The sequence below is a fragment of the Ascaphus truei genome, chromosome 2, assembly GCF_040206685.1.
Source record: "Ascaphus truei isolate aAscTru1 chromosome 2, aAscTru1.hap1, whole genome shotgun sequence".
Taxonomy (NCBI): Eukaryota; Metazoa; Chordata; class Amphibia; order Anura; family Ascaphidae; genus Ascaphus; species Ascaphus truei.
Genome location: NC_134484.1, coordinates 437,171,864 through 437,199,052, shown reverse-complemented (window position 1 = coordinate 437,199,052; position 27,189 = coordinate 437,171,864). Strand labels below are relative to the sequence as shown.

The window sequence follows — 27,189 nt, the reverse complement described above, 5'->3', positions numbered from 1 at the left end:
ACCCTGACAATTTTATTGGGGGGAGGGGGGAGAATGAACCATGATTCACCTCCAGGGCCAACTTGTTCCTGAGATATCACTCCTTTTTCCCAGGAGGAGAAAATGTGGGAGTACAATAGAAAACTGCAACATCAGTATGAGAATTTGTTTTCTGTGTCTCACACTAACACAAAACAACTTAAATATCTGACCATGGATCGGGTCCAAGCTAAGGGGACTCCCTGGTTTAGGTAGTGGAAAAAAAAATCTAATGTGGAAGGGATTGCTGCTTTAATAAGAAGCATTCTCATAAAAAATTATTGTGATTTTCTTTTTTTTTGTAAAGTGCTGCAGTATTTATATTTTGCACCAGTTTTGCAGCCAGTAGACTTTGATAAATAACCCACCAAGTCTCTTTAAAGCAGCCGTTTCCTCTTTGGACCCCTTGTTTTCTTTTTTTATATTAATTGGAAATGGGTCGCCAGAGCTGAGCCGCGGTAATTCTAGATCCGGGTGCTCCGTGGTTCACAAGAGTGAGTTCCCGGAAGACGTAGGGCTGGTACTTCTTGGTTCCAGCTCGCTATTGGCCTGCATTACCGGGATGTTGCCACCTGCTGAAACATTAAAAGAGTTCAAAGTGAAAGGCCAGCGTACAGATTATAGTACATTCGCCACAGCGTTCAATACATTAGCGGAATTGTGTACATCATGGCGACATTCATATTTTGTTACCAACTGTACATGTTTTTGACTTAATTGAATCTGTTATGCTTTCCCAGAAAGTAGCATACTTTTCTAACTGTTTTAAATCTTTATAAATAAAAATCACATTGATGCTTATTTCTAGTGTTATTTAATGCCTTAAAATAATCCAGCAATTATCTATATTTCAGCTATCAAGCCGTTTGGTTGTAGGTGGGAGTACAGTTTTTAAACAGCTTTGTTCAGCCTATTGAGTGCAGGTTCTCCAGAAACGTCTTATGGCCCTGGCAGAGACGCTATTGTTGTATAGTAAATATGACTTCAATATAAAATCTGACGTGCACATTATGTACAAAGCCACGTTGCTCTTAAACCATTAGGGCTAAGTGGTGCTCGGTCATCAGACACCTTGCGGCACAGTTAAATATGGCCCAATATATCTTCTGGAGTATGAGCCATATCACATGTTCTAGTTTTCAAAGGATGTCTTACAATTGTTATTAAAAATGGCGGTAGCCAGAAGATGTCTTTTCGAGCCCTACTATGTACTATACGGTCCAATAAAGTTTGTTTAATGAAGCCATACTACATACAATAAGATTCAATAAGTTACGTCTTATGGAGCCATACTACATACAATAAAATAAGTTTTATGGAGCCATTCTACAGACAATAAGGTACGTCTTATGGAGCCATACTACATACGATGAGGCCCAATACGCCATCTAGTTAATCTGCCCCTCAGTATCATTACATCAGGAGACTTTTCTCCTTGATGTGTGATATTCTGATTTAATATGTTCAGATCAGGCACTACAAATAGGAGCTTGAAATCTAAAATGACAGCTGTTTTTCTGGAAGCTATTTACATTATACAGTGTTCATGTTCAATGACAATAGGGGGAGCATTCTCACGGCTGCATGCAGTGAGCTCTTGGCAAGCAGTATTGTTAGTGCTGTGTGGACAATTTCTTTTGCATAGTGTTTAAGGCATATTCGGGTAACCCCTTCACTGCCAGGATACTTACACAACAACAATGGTACCTTCATAGCCATTTGGTTGTATGAGCAAAACAGTTGTAAATAAGGCAGTGAGACTACAGACTAAAGGGATATTCAATAAGCCCATATGATATTACAACCCTACAAAACCTGACAACCAACAGGATTATTGTTGCACGGTTCCTACCGTGGGATGATGGTAGTGTCAGTCAGCTGTCCTGCAGGATTCCAGTTCTGTAGTCTTTTTGCAGTGCTATGTAATGTGCTAACGATGGAGGAACGGCAGTATTGCAAGATTATGTCAGAAAAAGTGAAGCTATTTTGAGAACATTGAGGCTCACTTAATTGATCCATATATACTGTTTTTCTAAAGTCAAAGCTGAGACCATTTTATTACTTTCATCTTTGCTGGGATGTAAATGTGGTTGTCAACTTTTAAAATCTCCAATAAAAAGAAAATTACCAGAGAAATGAAACGTCCAAAAGATTTAATGATATTCATGCTTTATAAGTGCTGTTTTACTACCAGTGAAATTAGATTTTAGTTTACAATTAAATTCCATACTGTCCACCCATAAAGCCTACGTAATAAGGGTATGAATGTACAGTACTCCCCTGTGTTTTATTGACAGACCGAAGCGTATATTCAATAAACAAGTGATTTGTCATAAACTTTTGTCTGCGTATCTGTATTATTCTGATTATGTGAACTGGAGTAACAACCAGGATTGCAGTGCACCTACTGCATAAGAAATGATTATGTATTCTAATTGAATGCTGTCCCTTTGTGGCAACACCAATACGCAATGCTATATGGGACTACACCTTAGATTGGTAAGAGTATCCGTAACCATGAATTTGCATCTAATTATACATTGTGCAGATCATAACCCTACATGACTGAGAGACCAGAAGGTGGCTTCCAAAGTCTCAAGGTAGTCAGAGAAGGTGGGGATTGTGTAATTACTGATCATCGCAGCTGGCTGAAGCGCTTGTTCTTATCCTCTGTGGAGGTCTTTCTGCGCTATTTGTGGTGTCATATACACTTACACCGGATTATTGTCTCTGATCTCAATTATTTTTCTTTCTTGTTTCATAACGAGATAAAAAGCTTATAATTCATATTGCCAAGCACGCTGAGTGCTTTGTTCAGCGTCACTGTTAAATACTGCATTCCAATATTAAAGCAGCCGTTCAAGTTGCCGTTTAAAAAAAAAAAATTTCAATATAGGCAACAATACAATCCACACAATGATAAGAAATTAGCTAGGTTGCCGATCGATCTATTCTCCTGTGATCGATCGGCGAAGATTCGGCTTGGGGGTTCAATACATGTCTGTCAGTGCAGCAGAAGAGGACCAAAGATGCAAAGTTCGGTGGGGACGATCATGTGACCAGGCAGTTACTAAATACAATTGGTGCACTGCTAGAGAGTGGGCAGGGCTCAAAAAGGGGTGTGCCAGAGCCTGTTTAGAAGAAGGAGATGTGACTTTGTAAATGGTTGCTATAGAAACAAAAATGCTTGTTACATTATAAACATTGAAAATGTTAAGAATATTTTTTTAATGCTTCAAGTATTTTCTAATTGTACAGAACTGATTTATTTAAAAAAATACATGTAGGATATTGCTTGAACTGCAGCTTTAAGAAGTAGCAAAAGACATTTACAAATAAAGAACATTTGGGGTAACTACAGTATGTACAGAATGGCATTCATGTAAAATTTGCTCATAAGACACAATACATCTTTACAGTAAGGAAGTTAGAGTGTGGAACTCAATACCCATGGAGATTGATGGCAGATACAAAAGATATCTTCATAAAAAGGTTGGACATCGTTTTAGAAAGGAAAGGTATTCAGGGATATACCTAATAATTAAACATGGGAAGGTTGCTGATCCAGGGAATAATCTGATTGCCAATATTGGAGTCAGGAAAGAATTTATTTTTCCCCTTATGAGATATAATTAGATGATATTTCACTGGGATTTTTTGTTTGCCTTCCTCTGGATCAATATACTGTAAGTACAAATATAGAATAAGTATCTGTCGTCTAACTTTAGCATAGGGTGAACTTGATGGACATGTCTTTTTTTCAGCCTCATCTACTATGTAACTATGTAACATCTAATTGCACCTGCTGGCTGATTGCAACAGGTATGATAATGCATGAGCCCTGCCCTGTCCCATTCAATAGTACAGGATCTTCTTCCGCTGGGGCGTTAGGCATGTCCCGCCGCAACTGTACTATATTGCACCTTTTTATCCAAGGCATTTTACACTTTAATTTACAGAGGTAACAAACAATATAGATTAGATGCACAATGTCCTTATCCAATAGGATCTGAACTCACTGCATTAACTCAATTGTTGGATGCACACAATTTACACCCTGCCGTTTCTTAGTCACTTACATCACATTTTTAATCACTTGCATCACAATGAAAGTCAGCACAGTTGCATCACTTTTAAAAGCAGTATTGCAGGTGTTTAGGAACATTTACTTAACCCCACACCAATGGGTGCTGTCCCACAGGATCAGATTGAACTACAGCAGGGCCCCGCTTCTCGGCGATCCGGCGGTGCTGAGAAGGGGGCCGCCATGTTCACGCATGCACAGAACGGGCCGGCCCGGGGTCGCGCATGCGCGGAATGGAGGGGTTTCCCCCTGTCGCGCATGCAGAACGACGCATTGCCGGTCTGCGCATGCGCACCTACTGAAAATCGCCGGTTCCACTTTCCGGCGATTTTTGCTTTACGGCGGGTCCTCAAAACCGAACCCGCCGTATTAGTGGGGCCCTCCTGTAAGTAATAAGTAATACTGTAGGTTAACACCAGGTGATTGAAATCTTTTTAAAGAAAACATTTTAGAATTTCGAAAATAGCTTCACATTTCGTATTCTTTATTTAAGGCAAAATCACCTATTAAACTGTTATTTATCATTACTCTTTTAGCTCTGCAACCTTAGAGATGAGCACATTTTTAACCAAAGTGGAAAGCAGGGTTTTTGCATCTAATTATAGATGCAAAATATATAGTCAGGATTTTTATTTTTTAATTTCTTGAATCCCCAAAGTTTGAAAAAGTGTAAAGAATCGGGAAAATTCCCCCAAAAAGTGTGAAAAATGTTGTTAATGAATAGCGATTTTACCTGTAGAAAAAGATTTACTGATTTAAAATATATATATATTTTCTGCCAAACAAAATGTGATTTCTGAATTTCTGTAAGTTCGCCCATCTCTATTTAGCAGTCTTGTTTTTTCCAAGCATCATGGTAATTGCTTCTATTGCTTTACTAGTAGCATATCAGGTATACAAATCCCTGCAACTATGGTGTTTGACATCTGCACCTCCACTTGGACAAGAGTGATGCCACAGCTCATTATACCGTGCGCTTTACTAGAGATAGGCAAACCTGTTTGAATCCGATCTGCGGATTGTTTTGCCTAAACCCGCCTGCGGAATGGGTACTTACACGCATATATATATATATATATATATATACACATCCCATCCCCCCTTCCTGCACATTGCACCCCCCCCCCCTTCCTGCACATCACCCTCCCTGCACATCCCATCCCCACATACACACACACACACACACACACACAGTGCATATATACGTATAAGAGTGCAGTAATTACCAGGCACCCCCACAGTGTAAAAGGGGCAGCACCCAATCCTCCAAGTGTTTAGAGGCTTCTTCTTCGTGTAAATGGATCCGCAGCCCCCCTCTTCTTGCATATCTCACAGGGTACAACATGTGCTCCTTTTTTAGCACAAGCATCTTCCCCTATTTTTTGGGGAGGGAGGTTTGAGGGGCTATATATATAATAAGAGGCCCTTGCCTTCACTTGCAGACGTGAGTATCTGTACTGGTATATACCAGTTTTTAATTGCACTAGGTTATATAAGCATATGCTTTGATATTTTAACCCCTTCTGGGCTTATTTCACATAACACTAGTATGCATTTAGCGTAGGGACCTGCTAATGAGACTTACCTAGACGTCGTTAGCAGGCTTGGCATTATTTGATCAAAGGATGTATACCAAAAGTCTCCTTTCTTCTTATATGTGTTTACACCATACATATATATATATTCCCCATTGATTGCTATCCCTTTGGGAGAAGCGCAGGGATTCACTTTCTGTTTTGCACATTTGTATGGCCAAATCCTTTACTAGCTGCATGCTCCCCGCATGGAGAAGCGCAGTGATTATATTTGTTATACATACATACATACACCGTTTTGCTACATCTGTATCAAAAATATATATTTTAAATATTTACATTTTAATGGTGGAAACTGCAAAGAAGGATTTTTTTTTACCAAAGGATCAACGCTTTGATAAACGAAAGTATTTTTTTCTTAAATCATAAGTTTAATTACCTATCTAGTCACATAAAACGAATTAGCAGAAAGCCTTGGATTAACAACTTCAATACAAACTTTATATGAGCAGAGCAGAGTCGTGGGCAAAGCCATGCATTCGTCAGGAAATAAAATGCGTGCCAATTATTCATGCAACGGCAGGGAAATCCTAACTTATCTAATGTTGGCAAAACTAAAAACTTTGTTTGGGGGTAGTAAAACCACATAGTAACCCTTTCAGTGCCCCAGGATATTGTCACTACGTCATTCTCAATGCATCTGTTTTTTTCCGGGTTCGATCGCGCCCTACGTTTCCATGGAGCGCATTAAGCGTTATGCCCAGTGAGGAAACGGAAGACTCCACCTCTTCCTAAACTATTGAAAGCGGTCACATGACCACACTACTGTGCTGGAGGGGCCGAGGCACTCAAAGGGTTAAGTAGTAAATATTACCATTAGTTTATAAGGCAGCACAGTACGAAAGCATTTCAAACATTAAAATACATTGTAGAGGAGGGCGGGCGGAGTTTCGTGGCCGTGAGCAGTTCACCCTCATTGGCTGACGCTCACGTGTCGCTGGCCAAGACAAAAATCCTTGGCTTCAGTGATTTCGGTCGCGCCCACAATGGGCACCCGCGACGGACTTCAAATACTTGTGACGGCGCTCTGTGCCGTCGCCAGTACTATAAGCGCAGCCTAAGAAGGATGGTGTGTTTCAAATAGCTGCTTGTTATTTGAAGGAGTTGGCGTTGGGGAAGTAAGTGGGATTGTGTGAAGATGGAAAGGCTTCATTTATACATCTGAAATATTTTACACAAGACCAATAACAGCGCAGCTGTGACATCCGAGACCTGCAGGAATCTGCTGACACCCCTTGGCAGCCCTCTGGCTGCCGCCTTTCCTGCGACTCTGGTGTTATTTGTAAGAGTCTGTGGTGAAGGGAAGACAGTTGAGCAGCAAAACGGACCCCCACAGCACTAAGATGCAGTCGGGAGGTAACAATCTCCAGGTCTTTGAAGTGGTGTCTGTCTTTTCATGATGATATTAATTAACCCTGTCCACGCTGGATTCGTGGTCAGGAGCAGTGAAGGTGAAGCATATTGGGGAGACTTTCTTCAGAGCTGCTTTTGCTGTGACTCTGTGTTATACAGATGTAGCAACCAGCCGCGGCACGAAGCGCGTTAACTCTGGCTACATCCGTAGGTAAATGTTCCAATTTAATTAAAGATATCAAATTATTTTCATAGAAGTGTTCTTCATAATAAAGCATTGAAAGGTTGGCTAATAAATCTGTTATCTCAGTTTAGGTTATTATATTTGCAGACTGATCCTGCTTATGACAGCGCACAATGCTCATAGTGTAAAATGTAAAATATAATATTAATAAACAACTAAGTTGAGTATTCTGCGTACATCAAGAAAAAGTTAAGCCAGCATGGAAAGGGATAAATTACCCATGCACCAACAACAGGAACAGGCGTCTCTGGTGGGATATCAGCAGGAGGTTCCCCAGCTCTTTCACTCCAGGAACGTCACACTGGCACTTGAATATTCATTTATCAGTCCTCTTCTTGAAGGTATGGTTTAAGTATATCAGTCCCAAGGTAATGGCACTTTTAGTTGGTGGCACGAAGTTTAGGCACGGGAGGGGGGCGAGGTAACGCTGTACACTGCACACACACGTCCCACTGCTTCTCCGTCTGCCCTCCGATAACCTTAATAATAATAATAATTGTGATATATATATTATATATACACAGTAACATATATACACACACAAGAAAAAAACAGAAACCCAAATTAAGCACTCTAGCATATCCAAAAATACAAAAAATGTTATTCAAGCAAAATCACAAAAAACATTGACATAACATGAAGTTACAATTACCTGAGGAAACCCTTACTACCTTCCTATAATTAATGACCAGTGAAAATGCAGAACTGACAATACACTTTTGTATGTATGCTTTGCATACATACAGACACACACACACATATATACGCGCGTGTGTGTGTTTTTATATATATATATATATATATATATCATATATAATACAAACATACAACGCTTCTTTTTCAATAGCTCGTTTTTAACCCTCCAACAGTTCAGTTTTTCTCCCCCCGAGCTCTTTTTTGACCACTCCCCACGTCAGGTTTTTAACACATACACACACACACACACACACAGACAACTTACTGCAGATGCGATGCTGCTGCCGATTCTCCTAATCCTGCTTCTCATTAGCTGATTCTCCTCCTGCTGCGCCATGTGATTGGACAAAGGATCCGGAGCGACCACAAGTCAGTGACACTGAATGAATTACACAGAGGATTAGGTCGCCCCCCGGTGGGAATTTCGCCGATCGATTGGCAGCTTTGCTAATCACATGGTATGTTTTTATTGCACTGATGCAAATATTGAAGTGGGGAAAAATAACATCGTCAGCTTGAACTGCTTCTTTAAAGGTGCAGCCTCCATATTGTTCAACAATATATATTTGGATTTGTTTTTGTTTTTTTTTGTATATTCCTTACTAAACATTTCCGCATGTTTTGGAGAAGAAAATGAAATATGTAAAAATATTAAAGATGACCACTGCTATCCATTTTTACGATATTTGCATCTCATATGTGCTGCTAAGCATGACTGCACATTTAAGTTATTTCAACTCCACCGTCAATGGTTTCTTGCTAAACCCACATTCTAATTAATTCATTAATCGAAGAAGAAAGTAGGAAGAGAACAGATTAAGGCTGCACTTATATTGCTGTCGCGGAAAAACAAATGCATTGTCGCCGTTGCGTGCGCTTATAGTGCACGCGACGGCGACGGAGTGACAGTGCTACCAGAAATCTGGTAGTCACTGTTATTTGATTTTTTCGGTGACAGTCTCCCCTGGTGGCCAATCGGGAGCTTCTCCGTGCCTCCCCTTTTATGACGTCCGTCGCCCAAAACCGAAATACATCTTTTGCAAACGGCGACGGGTGACGTCATCGGTCGTGTCACCGGCACTATAAGCGCGGCCTTATGCTACTGCAGGCACCGCGTGTACATATAAGTACTTGCTCCCAAAGAAAAATAAATCAGATTTTGTCTGCTTTACAACCAGACCAAGTTCAGAACAAAGCATTGGTCTGATGAGCGACTGCCCGTTATTCTGCATAGCAGAATCCCAGTGCAAGACTACTCTCAGAAACGTTTTCTAACTCTGGGCTTCTAGTCCTGTGCAGACTGGTTTGCAGAACCTCTCATCATCCTGCACTGTATTCCTTCTACATTAAGTGCCTCTTAAAAAATGTCTTTTGTCTCTTTGCCTCATTGTGTCTATAAATGGGTACTAGCAACATGGAGATATCTGGAGGCAGGCAGTAGATGATGCACTTACCCAGACGTTTCCTGTACTTGCCACAGTGGAAAACAGTATACTGGTCTTAATTGACAACTTGGTCTTACCCAGTATTAGCAGTTCTTATGTATCAAGGCAATTTTGCCCCATATGCATCAACTTGCAATCTGGAGAGTGTCTGTAGGAGGAGCCACATAAGGTATATATTAATGAAATGTATACAGTTTTGTCTGTCCATGATTTGTATTCCTTTTAACCAGTATCAAGAAAACGTTCCAGGTTTCAGTTGCCATATGCTCCTCTGACTAGAGTATGCATCATATGTCAGAATTTGATGGAGAAGTATCTTGCATTTGACAGAGCCAAGTGCAGAAAGTTCAGCCATTCAATACTGCCTGTGTTTATATATTTCTCCCCTATTTGTGTGTCACAGACACACACACTGCTGCCGACAGGAGGGGGGTAGCCGGAACGCTACCCTCTCACCACCGCCCGTCCAACAAAACACTGGCTCCTAAAAATTCTGACTGGCTCCTAAGTATTTTATGTTTTTGTCCACCCCTGGAATTTAAAAAAAAAAGTTGTGAATGAATGCTGACAGTTTTAATATACACAGGGTTACTGCTTCAATAATTTGCCTAGTTATAAGCAGTCATTTCACAAGATAACACAAAGAAGGTTGTGGTGCTTTTTGGGGTGAGGAATTTTCTCCTTACCTTAACCAGGGGTCCCCTAGTACTGATTCAAGGCCCCCTAGCCACCCAGATAACATAGCTTTCTATGTAAAAGTCCATTGTACCCTGAACCAGGTGGTCCCCCGGAGGGTCCATGAATTGGCCCCGGGGGAGGGGGGGGGAATTGTTTCGCTTTATTTTGCATTTTTATTTGAACTAGGATACACAGATAGAAAGTTTCCATTGTCTCTGCAGCATCTTTTTATCCTCAATGGTTATTCAAGTACACATGTCAGGTGGGAAGCCTGGGAGATGTTTATTCACTGAGCTGCATGCTATTGCCAATCACTTCCGTGGCAGTAATGACTGCCACATTGCGATGATTTACCTTTGCGGTAAAATAATTCCCAGATCTTATTTTCTTTCTCCTCCTATAAAAATATTTATCCGTGCTATTACTGTGGAGGTTACAATGTACAAGAAATGATTGGATCTTCTCAGTGGGAACCCCCCATTCCAGATAACCTAAAATGAAAGACCCTGAGTAGGGGGGCTGATGCTGTTTATTATAAATGTAAGTTTTCCCAGATTATAAACTCTCTGGGGCAGGGATTGCCTTTCTTATTGTCTGCTTGTGTTTGTTGCACTAATTGTATTAAAATTCCCTCTATTGTATTGTCTCTTTTGTAAAGCGGTGTCTACCCTGAGGGTGTTATATAAATAAAGATACTCATACATACAGTATAGAGCTTCTCGACCTCCGAGTTCTGTTCTCTGAAGTATGCCTTTCAAAAGTGGCTTGTGAGGTTAACTTGTGTAACTACACCCGTTAAGAAACTTTCATGTAGCTTCATTAAAATTTGTAGCGCCTGCAACAAGTGGATGTAATTGTTAAGAATGTGATGTTGTGATGAATATTGTATGCCGCCAACGTTTTAGAAAACTGAATGAAAACATAGTCAGATTTATTTACCGGCAGTGAGGTCCAGTGACACCATCCATCTACCAGCATATCTGCTAAACAGATGGAAGAAGTGCTATGTTCTGTGCTATTAATGGAGCTTTAAGTCAATCTAGGTCTTCCAGAGCACATACTTCCACTAGGCGCTGATGCTTTTTGGAAATTGTCTGACAGATGTGAGGTTGACTAGAAGACGCCTTCTAGCTATTTTTAAATGCATTTTGAACAAGTAGGGTCAGATTTCCATAAACAGTGGTACAGCTTCTTCAGAGGATGTTGGAGTGTCTTTCCATAGCGTGTCTTCCAATGCCAACGTCATAAATCGACCCCATAGAGCTTTATGATTTCTTATCTTTTGTCACATTGATTTGAGACTGTGGTACCTTAAGAGAGCCCGACGTAGGGTGCTCACTTATGCGCTATCCTCTTAAGTAAAATCCTCTTAGAATAAAATTGATTTGAGTACAAATAAATAAAAGCTCAAATGTTTCTTTCTTGACAACACATACATGACAAGTTGCTTCTTTTCCAATATTTACCTAATGACATTTAAGTAAAACAAAGTTGATAAAGTGTTTTCTTCAAGACACTCTTTGTGCCAGCGATAATGTTGGTATTATTATTATTATGGAGTATTGTAAGCGTACTGAGTAACAAAATATATAAGATAATGAGTAACTGCGTGAACTGGTAAAGCATTAGGAAATTGTTCATAAAGTATTTCACAATACTGCTTGGCATTATTTTAGTTTAATGAATAACCTTCCGCAGTTTCACAATGTACCTGAGCTATAGTATAATGTTATTTTTAGAACTAACCTGACAAGATTACATTATATTTACTAAGCTATATTTGTAGTGCACTGAACAAATGAAGACACTGCACCGTAAAATGCTCAAGGTCAAGGCAGAGTTATATACACTGTGACTGGTCCAACGTACCACGTCACTCACCCACTCAGTGATTACGAATATCCAATACTGGTGCACCTTAGAAGTACTCAAAGGAAGAGGGAAAGCCCTGGGGAACTCATCCATGGAAACGGATAAAACCCAAGCTATGATTAGACTGCATTAAAAATGTACAAACAATTTGAGTACCACAACTAAATCCTATATCCAAAGGTGCTGCTGTACATACATCATCGTGGAGGGAGCATACATAATGTACGACACTCTGGCCAGTCAACAGCTGTTTTACGCCAACCTCAACTTCTCAAGGCACTGAAGACCACCGACCACACATCTGGAAGATCTAAATACTCCTTTCCAAAACAGACACTGCTCACCAATGTGAAAACAATGTTTAAATTAACAAATACATACTAATATACCAAATATATATATATATATATATATATATATATATATATATATAATCAAAAAATAAATAGATGATACCGTTCTGTGGCTAACGAAATGCTTTTATTTGTGCGAGCTTTCGAGATACACTGATCTCTTCTTCCGGCGATGTTACAATGAATGAAGCAAGGATTACTTAAAAACAGTGTCTCTTGGAATGTTATCTGTGTTGGTCCTTCCCCCGGTGTGGATGAGATTTAAGGCTGGAGGTGTCAAAGGGTAACTGAAAGCAAGTGAAGAAAGAGTGTGTATGTGTGTCAGTGTGAATAAAAATTAATGGAGAGCCCACAGTATAAACAGTGCTCTACACTAGGTGTGTGTGGAGTGAGAGGGGATATGAATGGTGTGGAAATGTGAGAGTTTGTAGCACAACTAAAAGTGTGTGTGGATACTATGTGGTCCCTATTGGTGTATAGGGATGGAAAAATAAGGAGTATTAGTATGTGTGAGAGACAGCTGTGTGTGCATACATATAGCACAGTATGTACATACATGGCCTTTAGCGCTCATGGGAAGAGAGTTCGCTAGTGTCAGTAATGACTCATAAAATTTCGATCTCTGTTTAGGCCACTGCTAAGTGTCCCGAACAGTTGCATAAATTTGTATTCATGCAACCGTCTCTCTTTCGGGGTTTTAAGATTACCTTTGAGTATGGCAACCCTCAGATCGTTCATCTTATGGCCAGAGTCAGAGAAATGTTCGCCAACAGGACTGTCTCTTGTTCCGCGTGTGATGCTGTGGCGATGCAGGTTCCTTCTCTTGTTTAGCCCCTGTCCTGTCTCACCTATGTAGTAGCAGCCCCCTGGGCATTTCATGCACATGATGAGGTACACGACATTGCTGTAGGAACAGGTGAACCCTCCTCTGATTTTGTATTCCCGATTCTTGTGTGGTATTTGTATTGTGTCCGCTGTGTAGAGCATTGCGCAGGTTTTGCATCTTGGGTCCTGGCATGGTTTTGTCCCGCATTCAGTTGTACTGCTGAATACTTTACTCCTCACCATAATATTCTTGAGATTATGGGGTTGTCTGTATGATAATAAGGGTGCTTCAGGGAAGACCTGTTGCAGTCTTGTATCTTCCTGGAGGATGGGTTGTAGTTTCCTGGCGATCTTGCGTAGGGCTCCTAGGTGTGGGTTATATGTGACCACCAAAGGTACCCTGTCGCTTGTCTCCTTCTGTTTGTATTCAAGGAGATCACTTCTTGGTATTCTGGTGGCTTTGTGAATTTGCTGGTCTACAATTCTGTGGTTATATCCACGGTTTATAAAGTCTGATCTCAAGGCTTTAATCCGCTGGTCTCTGTCTGCTGTGTTGGAGCATATCCGGTTGTATCGTATGGCTTGACTGTAGATGGTTGCATGTTTGGTGTGTGTCGGTGGAAGCTGTTGTCCCTCAAATAGCTGGCTCTGTCTGTAGGTTTGCGGTATACAGAAGTCTGTAGTTGGTTGTTCTTTATAGTAATGGTGGTGTCTAGAAAATGTACTTCATCCGGGGAATGGGCGAGTTTGAGATTGATGGTCGGGTGGAAAGTATTGAAGTTGTCATAGAACTGTAGGAGGTCCTGTTCGCCAGAGGTCCAAATCAGGAGGATGTCATCGATGTAGCAAAGGTATGTAAGGGGTTTCAAGTGACAGGTGGACAGAAAGTCACTTTCCAGTTTTGCGCAGAACAGATTGGCATACTGTGGCGCCATCCGAGTACCCATAGCGGTCCCGGTTGTCTGGAGGTATGTGTCATTTCCAAATGTGAAGTAGTTATGGGTCAGAATAAATTCAATGCATTTAGTCACTGTCTCTGTGAGTGGCTCCTGCGATCCCAGAAAGTATCTGCAGGCTGAAATCCCATCCTCGTGGGGGATGTTTGTATAAAGTGATTCTACATCCATAGTTGCTAGTAGTGTTCCTGTAGGGAGGGGGCCAATGGCATTCAGTTTGTTTAGCAGGTCGGTGGTATCCTGGATATAGCTGGCTGTGTTCCGGACAAGTGGTTTTAGAATGCCCTCCACCCAGCCAGAAATATTCTCGGTAAGTGTGCCAGATCCAGAGATAATAGGGCGCCCAGGGTTACCCTCTTTGTGAATTTTAGGGAGCATGTAGAATGTGCCAGGTTTTGGGTTAGCTGGTATCAGGTCCAGAATTTGTTCTCTTGTGCGGATCGGGAGTGTTTTAATGATCCTGTTGAGTTCTCGCATGTATTTTTTAGTTGGATCCTCCTGCAGTTGGGTGTAGTACTTTGAATCAGAGAGTTGCCTGTGTGCTTCCCGCAGGTAGTCTGTGGTGTTCATTATGACCACTGCTCCTCCCTTGTCCGCAGGTTTGATTGTTATGTTGTGGTTGGCCTTTAGCGATTCTATGGCTCTCCTCTCCATCAGTGTCAGATTATATGTTTGTTTCTTTACTTTGTCCAGGATGGTGGTTTTGGCGCTGTGTCTGAAGCTTTCAATGTACCGGTCCAATGTGGGGTTGCGCCCAGTTTGTGGGAGCCAGTTGGATTTTTGCTTCTCCCTGCTCATGTGCAACGGCTCTCCTTCTGCAGTGTTGGCATAATCTTGGTTGTGTCTGTCATGGAAGAACTCCTTAAGACGCAGCCTTCTGAAGAATTCTTCCATATATATTATATTATATATATTATATAGATAGAAATATAATTAGAGAGAGAGAGAGATAGATGTAGCACACTTTCCCCCACCCCCTGGGAGATATGGTGGCTACTGTGTGTGTGGTGCGTTACCTGTGGCTCACAGGAGGCCTGGGCCTCCACTGCTGGGAGCCTGGGCTGTGTCTGATCCGTCTGGTGACAGCGCCTCCGCCTGTGCGAGATCCTACTAGGTTGAATAACCCCGCCACAGGATCCAATACAATAATACACACTGATAAGGATAACGGTTTACTGTATACATAAGAAAATGGACAACACTATAACATCCCCACCAACTAGGCCACGCAGAGCCGTAACCCCACAGTGCCCTCCAACACAGTGTCCACACCTGATGGGATATCCCCCAAAGCACTGATGAGCCCTTGGCCACCCAACCACCCTGGTGTCCACAAGAAGCAACCCACCCAATTTGTGAGACAGCGCTGCCCACAACTAACATGTGTAAAGTTGGTGCACTTGCACCAACCGGTGTACCCAGTAGTGCCTACTGTAGACAAAGGGGCCGTCTGGTCCCACGCTGTCGTTATCAGCGATGAGTCTGCCTCCACGTCGGGTGGTGTCCAGCAGGAGTGTCCCACCGTAACAGTGTCTCTCTCTCTGTATGGTGGTCTGGTCCCAGATCACCGGATTGCAAATTTGCCGCCGCGTTCTGCCTGTGTCCCTCACACTGGTACTACAGGGGCAGTGTCCCTAACTACTGGGCCTGTCCCTGCAGCACCTGCAAGCTGAGGGGAGTTGGGGCCTAAGGGGGTCTCTGGCCTAGTGCAGGGGTCACAGACGTCACGGATCGGGAAGTAAGGGGGGCATGGGAAGCCCAGATGGGGACCCAGGCTAGATATGTAAAACCCTTTCTTGCTTTATCCATTGTAACACCACCGGAAGAAGAGATCAGCATATCTCGAAAGCTCGCACAAATAAAAGCATTTTGTTAGCCACAGAACGGTATCGTCTATTCGTTTGATTTTACAACGGCGGTGAAAGCAGGCGGAGAGGGTGGAAAGTGTTGCTGTGATGCGTCCGTCCTCTGTGATTGTTCTGAGAGTGTAGCAGATGGGTAGGCGTGGTCAGCAAACCACGCAGGCCAATGAGAGGCGTGTGGGGGCGGGGCCGGGCCACGGACCAATCTGATTGGCCAGAGGCTGAATGACAGACCGACGGACCAATCAGATTGCCCATAAGCACAGCAAACATACAACGTTTTCAATTATATATATATATATATATATATATATATATATATATATATACACTACATTTTGTATTTAATAGTTCTAAACTATTAAATACAAAATATATATATATATATATATATATATATTTTGTATTTAATAGTTTAGAACTATTAAATACAAAATGTAGTGTATTGTAATATAATGATAGAGCCTAAACAGATTTTATTATAATAAGTAATGTCCCTTCAAATCAAATAAAAGTTGTCAATACTTCTTTAAATGTGACCTTATCAGATTTATGAAGCCAGGTAGCAAGACAAATCACAAATTGAAAATGAATACATTAAATATATTAGATCTACAAAAAGGACTAAGATCTTTGATATAATTAAAGCCCAGTGGGCCCAATGCAGAAAGCCTATAGGTCCATCAACACTCCCTTTGAAGTGTTGTTCCCTATCACCCCCTTTACTGTTAGCAGAAACTGCTTCTAACCCAATATACCTTAATAAATCGTAATCACCATTCTGAACCTTTGTAAAATGTTGTACAGGCATACCCCGCATTAACGTACGCAATGGGACCGGAGCATGTATGTAAAGCGAAAATGTACTTAAAGTGAAGCACTACCTTTTCCCACTTATCGATGCAGGTACTGTACTGCAATCGTCATATACGTGCACAACTGATGTAAATAATGCATTTGTAACAGGCTCTATAGTCTCCCCGCTTGCGCACAGCTTCGGTACAGGTAGGGAGCCGGTATTGCTGTTCAGGACGTGATGACAGGCGCATGCGCGAGCTGCCGTTTGCCTATTGGGCGATATGTACTTACTCGCGAGTGTACTTAAAGTGAGTGTACTTAAAGCGGGGTATGCCAGTACTAACTTCAATGGGCGTCCCCTTTAGCAATACACCTGCAATGTTCAACCACTTGGTTTGTTAAGTGCCTGATCATCTTACCCACATACATCATATCACACGGCATGGACTGCAAATTAAGTCCTACAGTTAATGAAACCAGCAACCTGCCAATCAATACCTTGATGGTAGATGGCCCTAGTACATGCCCCACAACTAAATGACCGGTTAGCCTATATTTTAGCCAGCAGTCTTTCTTCTTAGTCTTTAATTCTCTCAAAACCACTTTATCCCTGATGCTTGGACCACGCCTAAAATAACCCTGTGTATGTTCTGACAAAAAGGCTGCAATACTTGATACTGTGGACCACCCTCTTCTTCACATTCTCCATACTCTTGGTATTCGTAACAAAGCTCTATCCTGAATTTCCGCTTACCTCTCCCATTGTACTTTCAGTGCCTCTTTTGCTAACACGTCCTCCTCCTCTATCAATCTCTCTGTGGGGGTACCCCAGGGCTCTGTACAGGCACCTCTTCTCTTTTCTCTTTACATTCTCTCTCTAGGTGACCTAATCACATCTCTTGAGTTCAAATATCACCTCTATGCTGACGACACAAACATTTTTAAACCCCCGACCTTACACCTGCTGTACAGACCAAAGTTTCTGAATGACTTTCTGCTACATCATCCTGGATGGCCCTCCGCCGACTTAAACATAACATGGCAAAAACAGAGCTCCTCATACTTCCTCCCAAACCTGGCCCTACTACCTCCTTCCACATTACTGTTGAAAGTACTGTACTATCATTCACCCAGCAGCCCAAGCACGCTGCCTAGGGGTCACACTCGACTCCTCTCTCACATTCTCTTCTCACATTCAAAAGGTAGCTAAAAACCTGTAATTATTTCTTCCGCAATATTACCAAGATTCACCCTTTCCTCTGTTGCTCGCATGCAAAAACTCTTGACACAGACCCTCATTTTCTCCCGTCTCGACTACTGTAACCTCCTGCTGTCCGGCCTTCCTGCCTCTCACCTGTCTCCCCTACAATCTATCCTAAACGCTGCTGCCAGAATCACTCTACTCTTTCCTAAATCTGTCTCAGCGTCTCCCCTGCTGAAATCCCTCTCCTGGCTTCCGATCAAATCCCGCATCTCACACTCCATTCTTCTCCTCACTTTTAAAGCTTTACACTCTTCTGCCCCTCCTTACATCTCAGCCCTAATTTCTCGCTATACACCATCCCGACTCTTGCGTCCCGCTCAAGGATATCTTCTCTCTACCCCTTTTGTATCTAAAGCCCTCTCCTGCCTTAAACCTTTCTCACTGACTGCCCCACACCTCTGGAATGCCCTTCCCCTCAATATCCGACTAGTATCCTTTCTATCCACCTTTAAGACCCACCTCAAAACACACCTGCTTAGGGAAGCATACGAGTAGCTCCATGGCTGATAATTAACACCTCATACATAAACCTTGGCCCCTTGCAGACGCACTTACCAGATCGCCATCCTATTGTCTTTGTACGTTCTTCCTAACTACCAATTAGATTGTAAGCTCTTCGGAGCAGAGACTCCTTTTCCTAAATGTTACTTTTATGTATTGTCAGAAAGAGATACACCGCTCACCATTAAGTAGTACGTATAAAGTCAAGAGAAATTGTAAAGATGGGTTTGCCCTATTGCCAAGAGTGGCAGTGGGTGCTACCTGTGTGGTGAGTTGAAATATTTTCAAAAATAGAGATACGGTTGCACATTATAGATCTGTAAAAGTATCAAATCGGGTAAGGATGGACTTCAGGAAATGAATCAATGTAAACTGCAGGATTTACGTGTCAATAATATTACAACGTTTTCTAGGCGTATTTATATTACAAACTTGTTTTCTAACTCTCTATAACTCCCTCTCCTCCCCTATGTGTCACAACAATTTTTCCCGACTTTTCAAGCTTTAGGGAAAGCAATTAAGCGTCTCGAACGTTTTACGTTTGTCCCGTGGCTTGTGTTTTCTCTCCTGTCACATATCAGTACAAAGGAAGCTGAAAGCTCCTATTTCATTTAGGTCAACATACTCCCAGAGATGTGAACAAATTAACAAAATGGTATTGTTCACCCTGGTAACAAGCTGTTCCAGAGTAATTCACCGGGTCAGATATTGACTTACCGATTCCCTTGTTCATTATCACCTGTGGAACCCTAATCATGGTAACTCTTTAATAACATTTCAGAGCAAAATGTTGATCTGAAATGAATGCTTTATTATCCTGTCTCCTTTTTGAACCAGGTACATGACACGTGTCCATGGCATGCATCCAAAGGAGATCACTCGCCAGCTGAGCCTAGCAGTCAAGGACGGCCTTATCGTTGAAACCCTTACAGTCGGCTGCAAAGGATCAAAAGCTGGTATTGAGCAGGAAGGGTACTGGTTACCCGGAGATGAGATTGTAAGTATTATTTTTTTTATATCTATATTAGAAAGGATATTATTTCCTTTCCCTATTTCGGTGACATTCATTTTCAGTTACCAGTGATATAACAATATAAGCCATGTCCTCGAAAAGTATTCATAAACAATTTAGTAAGATTATGGATATAACAATGGTCTGCCTACATTTTTATATCCGGTGTTCAAAGCATGATATATTTACGAGGGAAGCTTTCCAAAAGTAACAATCCTAAATCAGAAAAGGCCATAATACAATTTGTTGCAAAAGTACAGATAAAAAAAAAAATCACATCCTGTTACAGCAGACCCATGTCTTCAGATTGTTTCTTGTTTGACTACATTTCTCTAAAAAATAATGCTTTACTTAACTTATTTGAACATGGGTTAAAAAAATGGAAATTTGTGTCAGTTCAACATCTTCAGCCCTGGAAGGACCTTCAGAGAAATGGATTGCACATTTCACCAGCGCTGGACAAGCCCCCCGCAGAACAATCATTTCTACATGACTTTTCCCTGAAAATTGTATCTGTACAGAGGCAGAGTGGGACATTGTTCCCCTAGATAACACAACATATCCCTTTATAACGCAAAATATAATATTCAGTGGCATTGTTGGTGCAAAATGTCACAATATATCTCACCATAAAGTACAAGAACTAACAATGCAGCTTGCACTGTAACTAGGCTATGTGAAGGTGAAGAGAGCGGGGAGAACCTCCAATGAAGTGTTTAGGCCACCGGATTAACACGCTGCAGGAAGAACGCTACTTTCTTATTCTTTAAACAAGGGGCGAGCAGGAAATGTTTCTGTGTTTAAAACCAATTTGGAAATAAATGCTAGACTTTTTTTTTTCCCAGCTGTGTTTCTGGAGGAGCAGGATAAACGTATTTCTGTAGAATTGACCATTTAAAGTTCTTCCCAGCCCCTGTATTGAAATACAGATGTTGGGAAAGTGGAAATGTCATCAGAAAGGAATTGCCGAGTGAGAAATGAATATATAACAATCATACTTAACATTTACCAAAGTTCATCTCCTTCTTGCGCCCCCATTTTATTCACTCCCACCTTATATCCCAGATCTATCAATGCAAAAAACATTTAGTTTTGACACTTTGTACTGTTTTCTGCTGAGTCAAATGTAAGAAGTGAGTCTGTTTTTACATTTGACGCAGATTGTTAGCCTGGGAAGTTAGTGTGAGCTCATATCTGGGGTCTCTTGGTGCTATTGAGGCAAACAAATGGTGCACAAGGGATATCATTTGACATCGCTTCATAGCCTGTGCATCGTGCAGCTTCAAACACGCATAGCAAAGTACCTTGTTACATTGATGCTAAAAGATGCATTAGGCTTTTTACTTCAATTTTGAAGCAGAAGTGCCTTGACCGCAAGAATGTATCTTCCTTTCCCAAAGCCTGTGACCTTCCTTCTCCACGTTGTCTCTTCTCCCTTCATCTACAATTCCCTGTCCCAGCTACAGGTTGATGGGAATGCCTAAGGGAGGAGAAGGGTGGAGTGTTGTCATGTATTAGTTAGAGCCTGGATTTGAACTTTTTTAGCACACTTTACCCCAAAATTTTATATTTTTGGGGGACATTTTACAAATTTGATTTTACATTTTTTCCTGTGAGGTTCTCAACTTTTTCAACCCACACAGTGTCCCTGACATTAAGCAAGTATGGACCTAAGGCTGGGTCATATATTCCGAATGTCCTGTCTGATTTAATTAATTCTTAATACTGTATGTGCTGTCTTTACTTACCAATAGCTGGCATTGTATCGCATTCTGCTACAGTCGTTCCATGGTGATCCCATTACAAACTTGCTTCCTTCATTAAGCCGGGGGCCATGGTTAAAAATACAGGAAAATGATCTCCTTCATCCGGCATGTGTGGGGCTTTGGTAGACGCTTCCGCAGGCGTGCGGAGGCGTGTGGAATTGCAGCCGACAGCCAATTAAATTTTTGGCGCGGAGTGACCGGCAAAAGCCAAAGGCAGTCCATGACGTCGGTGACGTGGCGCGCTAGCCCCGCCTCACAAGCGTGCTCGCTGACGCTCATGCAAGGACACAAAAAAGCTCCGGCTTGAGCAGGAGAGCATGAGCGTCAGCGCTGCTCAGCGCTGTATTTTTAACCATGGCCCTGGCCTTAGTCCTCTTTACTCAATGGTACATTACCATTTAGCAACATGCTGTGCATGGGAGATACAATCAAATGAAAACCGTCAAGTTAAATGTTCTTAGACCATGTTTAACATTTGTTTCACAATTTAAGATAAGTTTAATAGCTATAATTTGAGGACTAAGGTCTATTGTTCTATACAAACATTGTGTGACCTGAGATTAAATACCAGATGTCAATATAAGATGACTGCAATAACTTGATTCTGATCTATATCCTCTGATCCATTGCCATGTGCATATTTTCTACAATTACTAATAAGTGTGTCCTTTTTAGGATACAGGTGCTTTTGTTTTCCAATAAGACACTGCAATACTTGTACATTTTTGTGTATCTGCTGACATCTGGTGGTCAACCTTAGTTACATACAGTTGCAGCGGCCGCTATCCGATCATTTTTTTAAATGGTTTTCGAGATTTCCCCAAGATTCTTTCAAAATTTGCCTCGGCAGACGAATGGCCCATCGGATCCTACTGGGGTCTGCCTGTCTGTAAGAGGCGAGCAGTAAGAGATAGGCTTAATCAGTCACTCTAACTGTGCCCCTCTCACAGGCGATCGCGGGGGTTTTATTTAATTTTAAGCATTACAGTAATGTAGCAGGGGGTCTCCGAAGCTGAACTGCATTGATTTCAGGTCCGGGGACCCCCTACTTCCCAAGATACAGACCCCGTTGTGGGGTGCCGGTATCCCTGCCATGTTAAAGTCCTGTGGGTCACGTGACCGTGGGAGCTAAACAAAGCAGAGGGATACCGGCACCCCACCCGGCCTGTAGGGGTCCCCGAGGCTGACATCAACTATGTTCAGCTCAGGAGACCCCCTACTCATGCACACTAGTTTCAAACATCCCCCCCACCCCCCAATAAAAAATCATTACCTTAGCGCAGCGGTGCGCAAACTTGGGGACGGGAGATTTTGCTGGGGGGGCCCGGGCAGTTACAGGCGACCTGCGCTCTTCCCCACGGCATTTAAATTAAATGCCGGGGGAGGCATGAGGCCTCTGTAACTTACTTCTTTCGTGTTTTGACGTTTCCCCAGTCCTCTCCTTCCCAGGTGGTAAGATATTGGCTTCTTACTATCTCTATACTTTCCTTTTGCTCCTCACCTTCCAGTTCTCTCACACTCCTTTATGTCTAATCCTTATTAGAGTAAATATGTTTTTTATTTAAATTATTGATGTGCCTCGTCTTAATCTTCTCAGTGCTTGAAGAGTCTGGAACACAGCTCAAGCACTTATTGGGCTGTTTTAAACTCTGAATAGGATTTTGTTGTAAATGTGTTATCTGTTGTTTTCCTGCATAAATATGGTACAAAGTTGTAAACAAAAAGTTGAACCTGTTTTGGCACTTAGTTTATTTGTTTTTCATGTTTCTACTGTACACGAGTGCTCATTTGCACGTCATTTCCCAGAATCCCTGACTGCAATGCAAACATTGCATGCTAAGAGGTAATGGTGAAAAGCAGGGTTGCAGACTTGGCTGAGATGTGTGAATGTGATATTTGTTTATTTGCTGTGTACTGTACCTGCATGCAAGGTGGTAAACGGCGGTGCAACTGCTGCTGGAAAAAATTTGACCAATACTGCAAGAGAGCTAGGTGCAAAAATGTATTGAAGGCACGTTAAAAAACAGTAAGAGAACACTTACGCGTTTCGCGTGGTAACCCATCATGCTCTTTGATAAAGCGTGGGTTACCACGCGAAACGCGTAAGAGTGTTCTCTTACTGTTTTTTAACGTGCCTTCAATACATTTTTGCGCCTAGTTCTCTTGCAGTATTGGTCACATTTTTTCCAGCAGCAGTTGCACCGCCGTTTACCACCTTGCATGCAGATACTCCTTGGTAGGAGCACGCCGACAGCACCCGGAAATTCCACAAGGTCAGCAGTGAGTAACTTTATTACATTTTGTTACTTCATTCATGTGATCATCCAGTTCCTAACCACTCTGATTACCACATAAGATATACCTGTTGTAGGTTAGTGGTGTCTATATGGGTGGTGTTTAAAGGGACAATCATAATTTGGATATTGGAATCCTGAGTTCATCAAGCTGTTTTTGTATGGAAGAAAATGAAGATTCAAGCAACATAACTTCAGTACATAGTCTTCTCCTGGTTAGCATCACTAGGGGTATATCCTCTACTTTTTCTTGTGCACTGTACCTGGAAATGTTGAATCGCATCACATTCAGCACATTTGTTTATTAGAAAATGGAAGCGTTATTGTGGTAACAATATTATGCAGACATGCTTACTAATACGAAGTCTCTCTTAAAAGCGGTCTTCTCAAGTTGAGTATCTTCCTTAGGCTAAGCCCCCGGTCTCTCCGCTGTAACGCGCGCCCGCGCTTTTGGCGGCGCGTTCAGCCGATTCCCCGGTCTGCAGCTCACTGCAGGAGGAGAGACCGGGGGGGGCGTGGCGGAGGAGTGACGGGGGCGCGGCCATGACGTCACCCGGCAGGTTCGCCCTCATTGGCTGAACCGCCGGGGGGCGTGCCTAATCGCTCGACGCGAGTCCTGCTCTCAATTCTATTGAGAGCAGGAATAGCTCTCGCGCGAGCGCTGCGGCCCCCCCTCGCAGCGGGCCCGGCGCCATTGCGGGGAGGGCTCTCGTGTGCGCAGCGTCCGCCACAGCGGACGCTGTAGTAGGCAGCGGGGGCAAGGCCTTACAATCATTGTGGATCCACTTTCAAATACAAATGTCTAGGATGGCACTCTCAAACAAGTAATCACAGTGACAAATTAAATCAATTATAGTGAGTGTGAATGGTGATCACAAATTGAACAATAATTATAACAATGCGTGAAACAAGTGGTGATTATACTGTAGGGGTGATCAGATTAAATGTATCCAATCACATTAGAAAATAAAGATAATATATTGTGAAACCAGAAGAATAATCCAGCACACAACCAGTGTAAAAAGTGTTTCAGATGAGTCCTCCACTCAACCTTCAAGAAAAAAAAAATGTTTCCCAATTTCTTCTAGTTCCAAGGAGATGAGGGAGCGGGGGACATCAATCATATAATGGAAATAAAAATACACCATAGAGTAGTATTGTATGGATTCATGTGGACAAGGATTAAAAAAAACCTCAAAGTTTTCTACTCGCATGCTAGTGAATTTAAAAGGGCAAATCACAATCTGTGGCAAAGCAGCTGGGTGGTGTAGTGGAAGCAGGTTATCACAGAAGAGAAAAGGAAAACACCATAGCGCAAATATATGTTAAAAAAAACTTTTATAAAACTCCCATTCAAACCTACAGAATGCGCACTTACAAGAAGGCCATTCTTTTAGGCAATAATACAAGTTACAATTAACGATCTTGCTGCAAGCGACGATCTCACCGCTTCTGCGACGCTGATGGAGTTACCTGTGGGACGCCGGCGAGTGTAGCTTTCGGTAGGGGCCGCCCGGGAACTTCGGCAGACCCAACAGGAGTTCACTCTCCGATTGTAGTGCTCTTCTCTGGGGCTCAACGCGTTTTGCTGCTTTATCAGCTTTGTCAGGAGTCATTTTTTTGTTTGGGGGTTTTTTTTTTTAAACCCTGCATTTTGCATCTATTTAATAACAACTTGTAAATGAATTGGCTTTTTTTTAACGAGGTGCAAACCTGCCATTTGCACGCAACAAGTTTGCCCTATAACTCTACAAACATTAGACAACTCTAAATCAGCCTCTTAATTGAATTACCCTAAAATGTATTGTTTAAGCCTACTCTGTCCTGTAACAGATCCCATTGCAGTAGGTTGCATGCTTGCCCTGAGCGAAATAATGTATTTTTGGATGCATTTGTGTTTTGTTTTTTTTGGCCACTGTGGCATTAAAAGAACCCCCCCAATTATTTTTTATTTAGAATTTGTGTATATGAACCAGGGGGCCCCCGGCTCTGAACCCTCAAGGGTTCAAGGATCCAACGACTGCCTATAAAAGTAAATTTGTAATTTTTACAGTATTTGCAAGGAAAAACAAAGATGACTGCAGGGTCACCCAATCAGAAGCAGCATTGCCATGACATCACAATGATTTGTCACGTTTCTATTAGCCACCACAGTGGGGCTGATCCCAGGGGCCATATTGTTTCTCTAGGCCTTAAATTCTTTTTAAAGGAATTTGAAAATGAAATATCTCGGGAACTGGAGGGTCCCTGCAGCTGGCAGTGCTGCAGTTCATCTCTGGGGGGGCCCTTGTTCTAAATAAGGTGAAAAGCAAGCAGCACGGACTGCTGCTTTTAAACCATATTACAGGTTTTACATAGAAAAAAATGGTCATTGTTGCACAGGGCAAAATATTCTGTCATAATGTCAAACGCTAATGGAATGGGTCACATATGTGATTGATAATGGTATGCAGTTCATTTCAGGCCCTACCAACAAACAAGGAGTTAAATGAGACCAAAGATTGTTTTCTATGAATCGCCTATTATTCAAATGCAATGTCCTTTTCCTTCCTGTTTTAGAACAGGCATCATTTCTAGTTAGAAATTGGGCAGAACACAATGCCAATGAGAAGGCCACTTTATTTTATTATATTTAATTATTATTTGTACCATTTTTACACTAATTATTTTGCAATCCCTGTAGAAGATGTCAGTTCTGTTTAGCACAACACTTTTGTAAATTATTGCAGATGAAACAGCATCAGATTCAAGGAAGAGAGGGAAAATCAGTGAATTCACCTGAGGTTTGTTAAAGTGCTTTGGTATCAAGCTTTACAAGTATGTAAACCAATACTTTCTTTGTCCTTTTCCTTAGTGCAACATTTTACTACAACAACCAAAAGGGGCTAACATCATTTTGACTCATTTGCTTAGCCTAATAATGTGGGAGGCAAATGTCACTTTTGGGTGGATACTTTTGGAAGATTTAAAACAATAAAGCTCAAGCTTAATTTTCCTCACTAATATTCCAATAAGCCGTTACATGAGTTTCCATATTATAGAGTGCAGCATTTGGTAACTCTTTCAGAGACTGACGAGCCTACAATGCATTGCAAACATTGAAACCACTCTAATATTCCTGCTGTCTTGCCTGCCAGAGCCTGACTTCCCATGGATAGCTTTAGAGCTCCATCATACAAAAGGTGCAGATATACAGTGGACAGTTGTTCAAATGGCTTAGACAATGAGGGCTGTGATTGAAATAGCCAATTTTTGTGTTGCAACCTTACTGGCCAACATTTGATACTCTTTTCAGGGGGATCAGATAGGAAAATGCAGGAGATCTCTTTATCTTCCATTGATTTTTATTGAATTGGGTATTTTTTTCTAATAAGGGCATAGAAAATGTCTATATTTTTCAGCAAATTATGAGGGAGTTTCCCTAATAAATAGTGACAGTTGACTAGCATTCAATGTTTGGAGATCTGAACATTTTCGAATTTGGAAATCAAGTGTCTTCCATTTGAGACCAATCACCCCTGGCCTGGCAGAATTAATTGACGCAAGGATTTTAAACAGCGTAAAATTGTGACA

General features: G+C 41.8%; 1 protein-coding gene across 5 annotated transcripts in view; it reads left to right on the top strand.

Annotated features, from left to right (window-relative positions):
- Window positions 1–27,189, top strand: part of ZMYND11 (zinc finger MYND-type containing 11) — a 101,671-nt gene that overhangs the window by 52,929 nt on the left and 21,553 nt on the right. For 3 of the 5 annotated variants that reach the window (XM_075587813.1, XM_075587815.1, XM_075587812.1), the window contains 2 exons: window positions 19,382–19,541; window positions 26,346–26,399. In XM_075587813.1, the coding sequence (XP_075443928.1) occupies window positions 19,382–19,541; window positions 26,346–26,399 (214 nt within the window). Of the gene's footprint in view, window positions 1–3,782; window positions 3,841–19,381; window positions 19,542–26,345; window positions 26,400–27,189 lie in introns of all 5 variants that reach the window. The other 2 variants (XM_075587816.1, XM_075587814.1) reach the window with 2 other exon arrangements.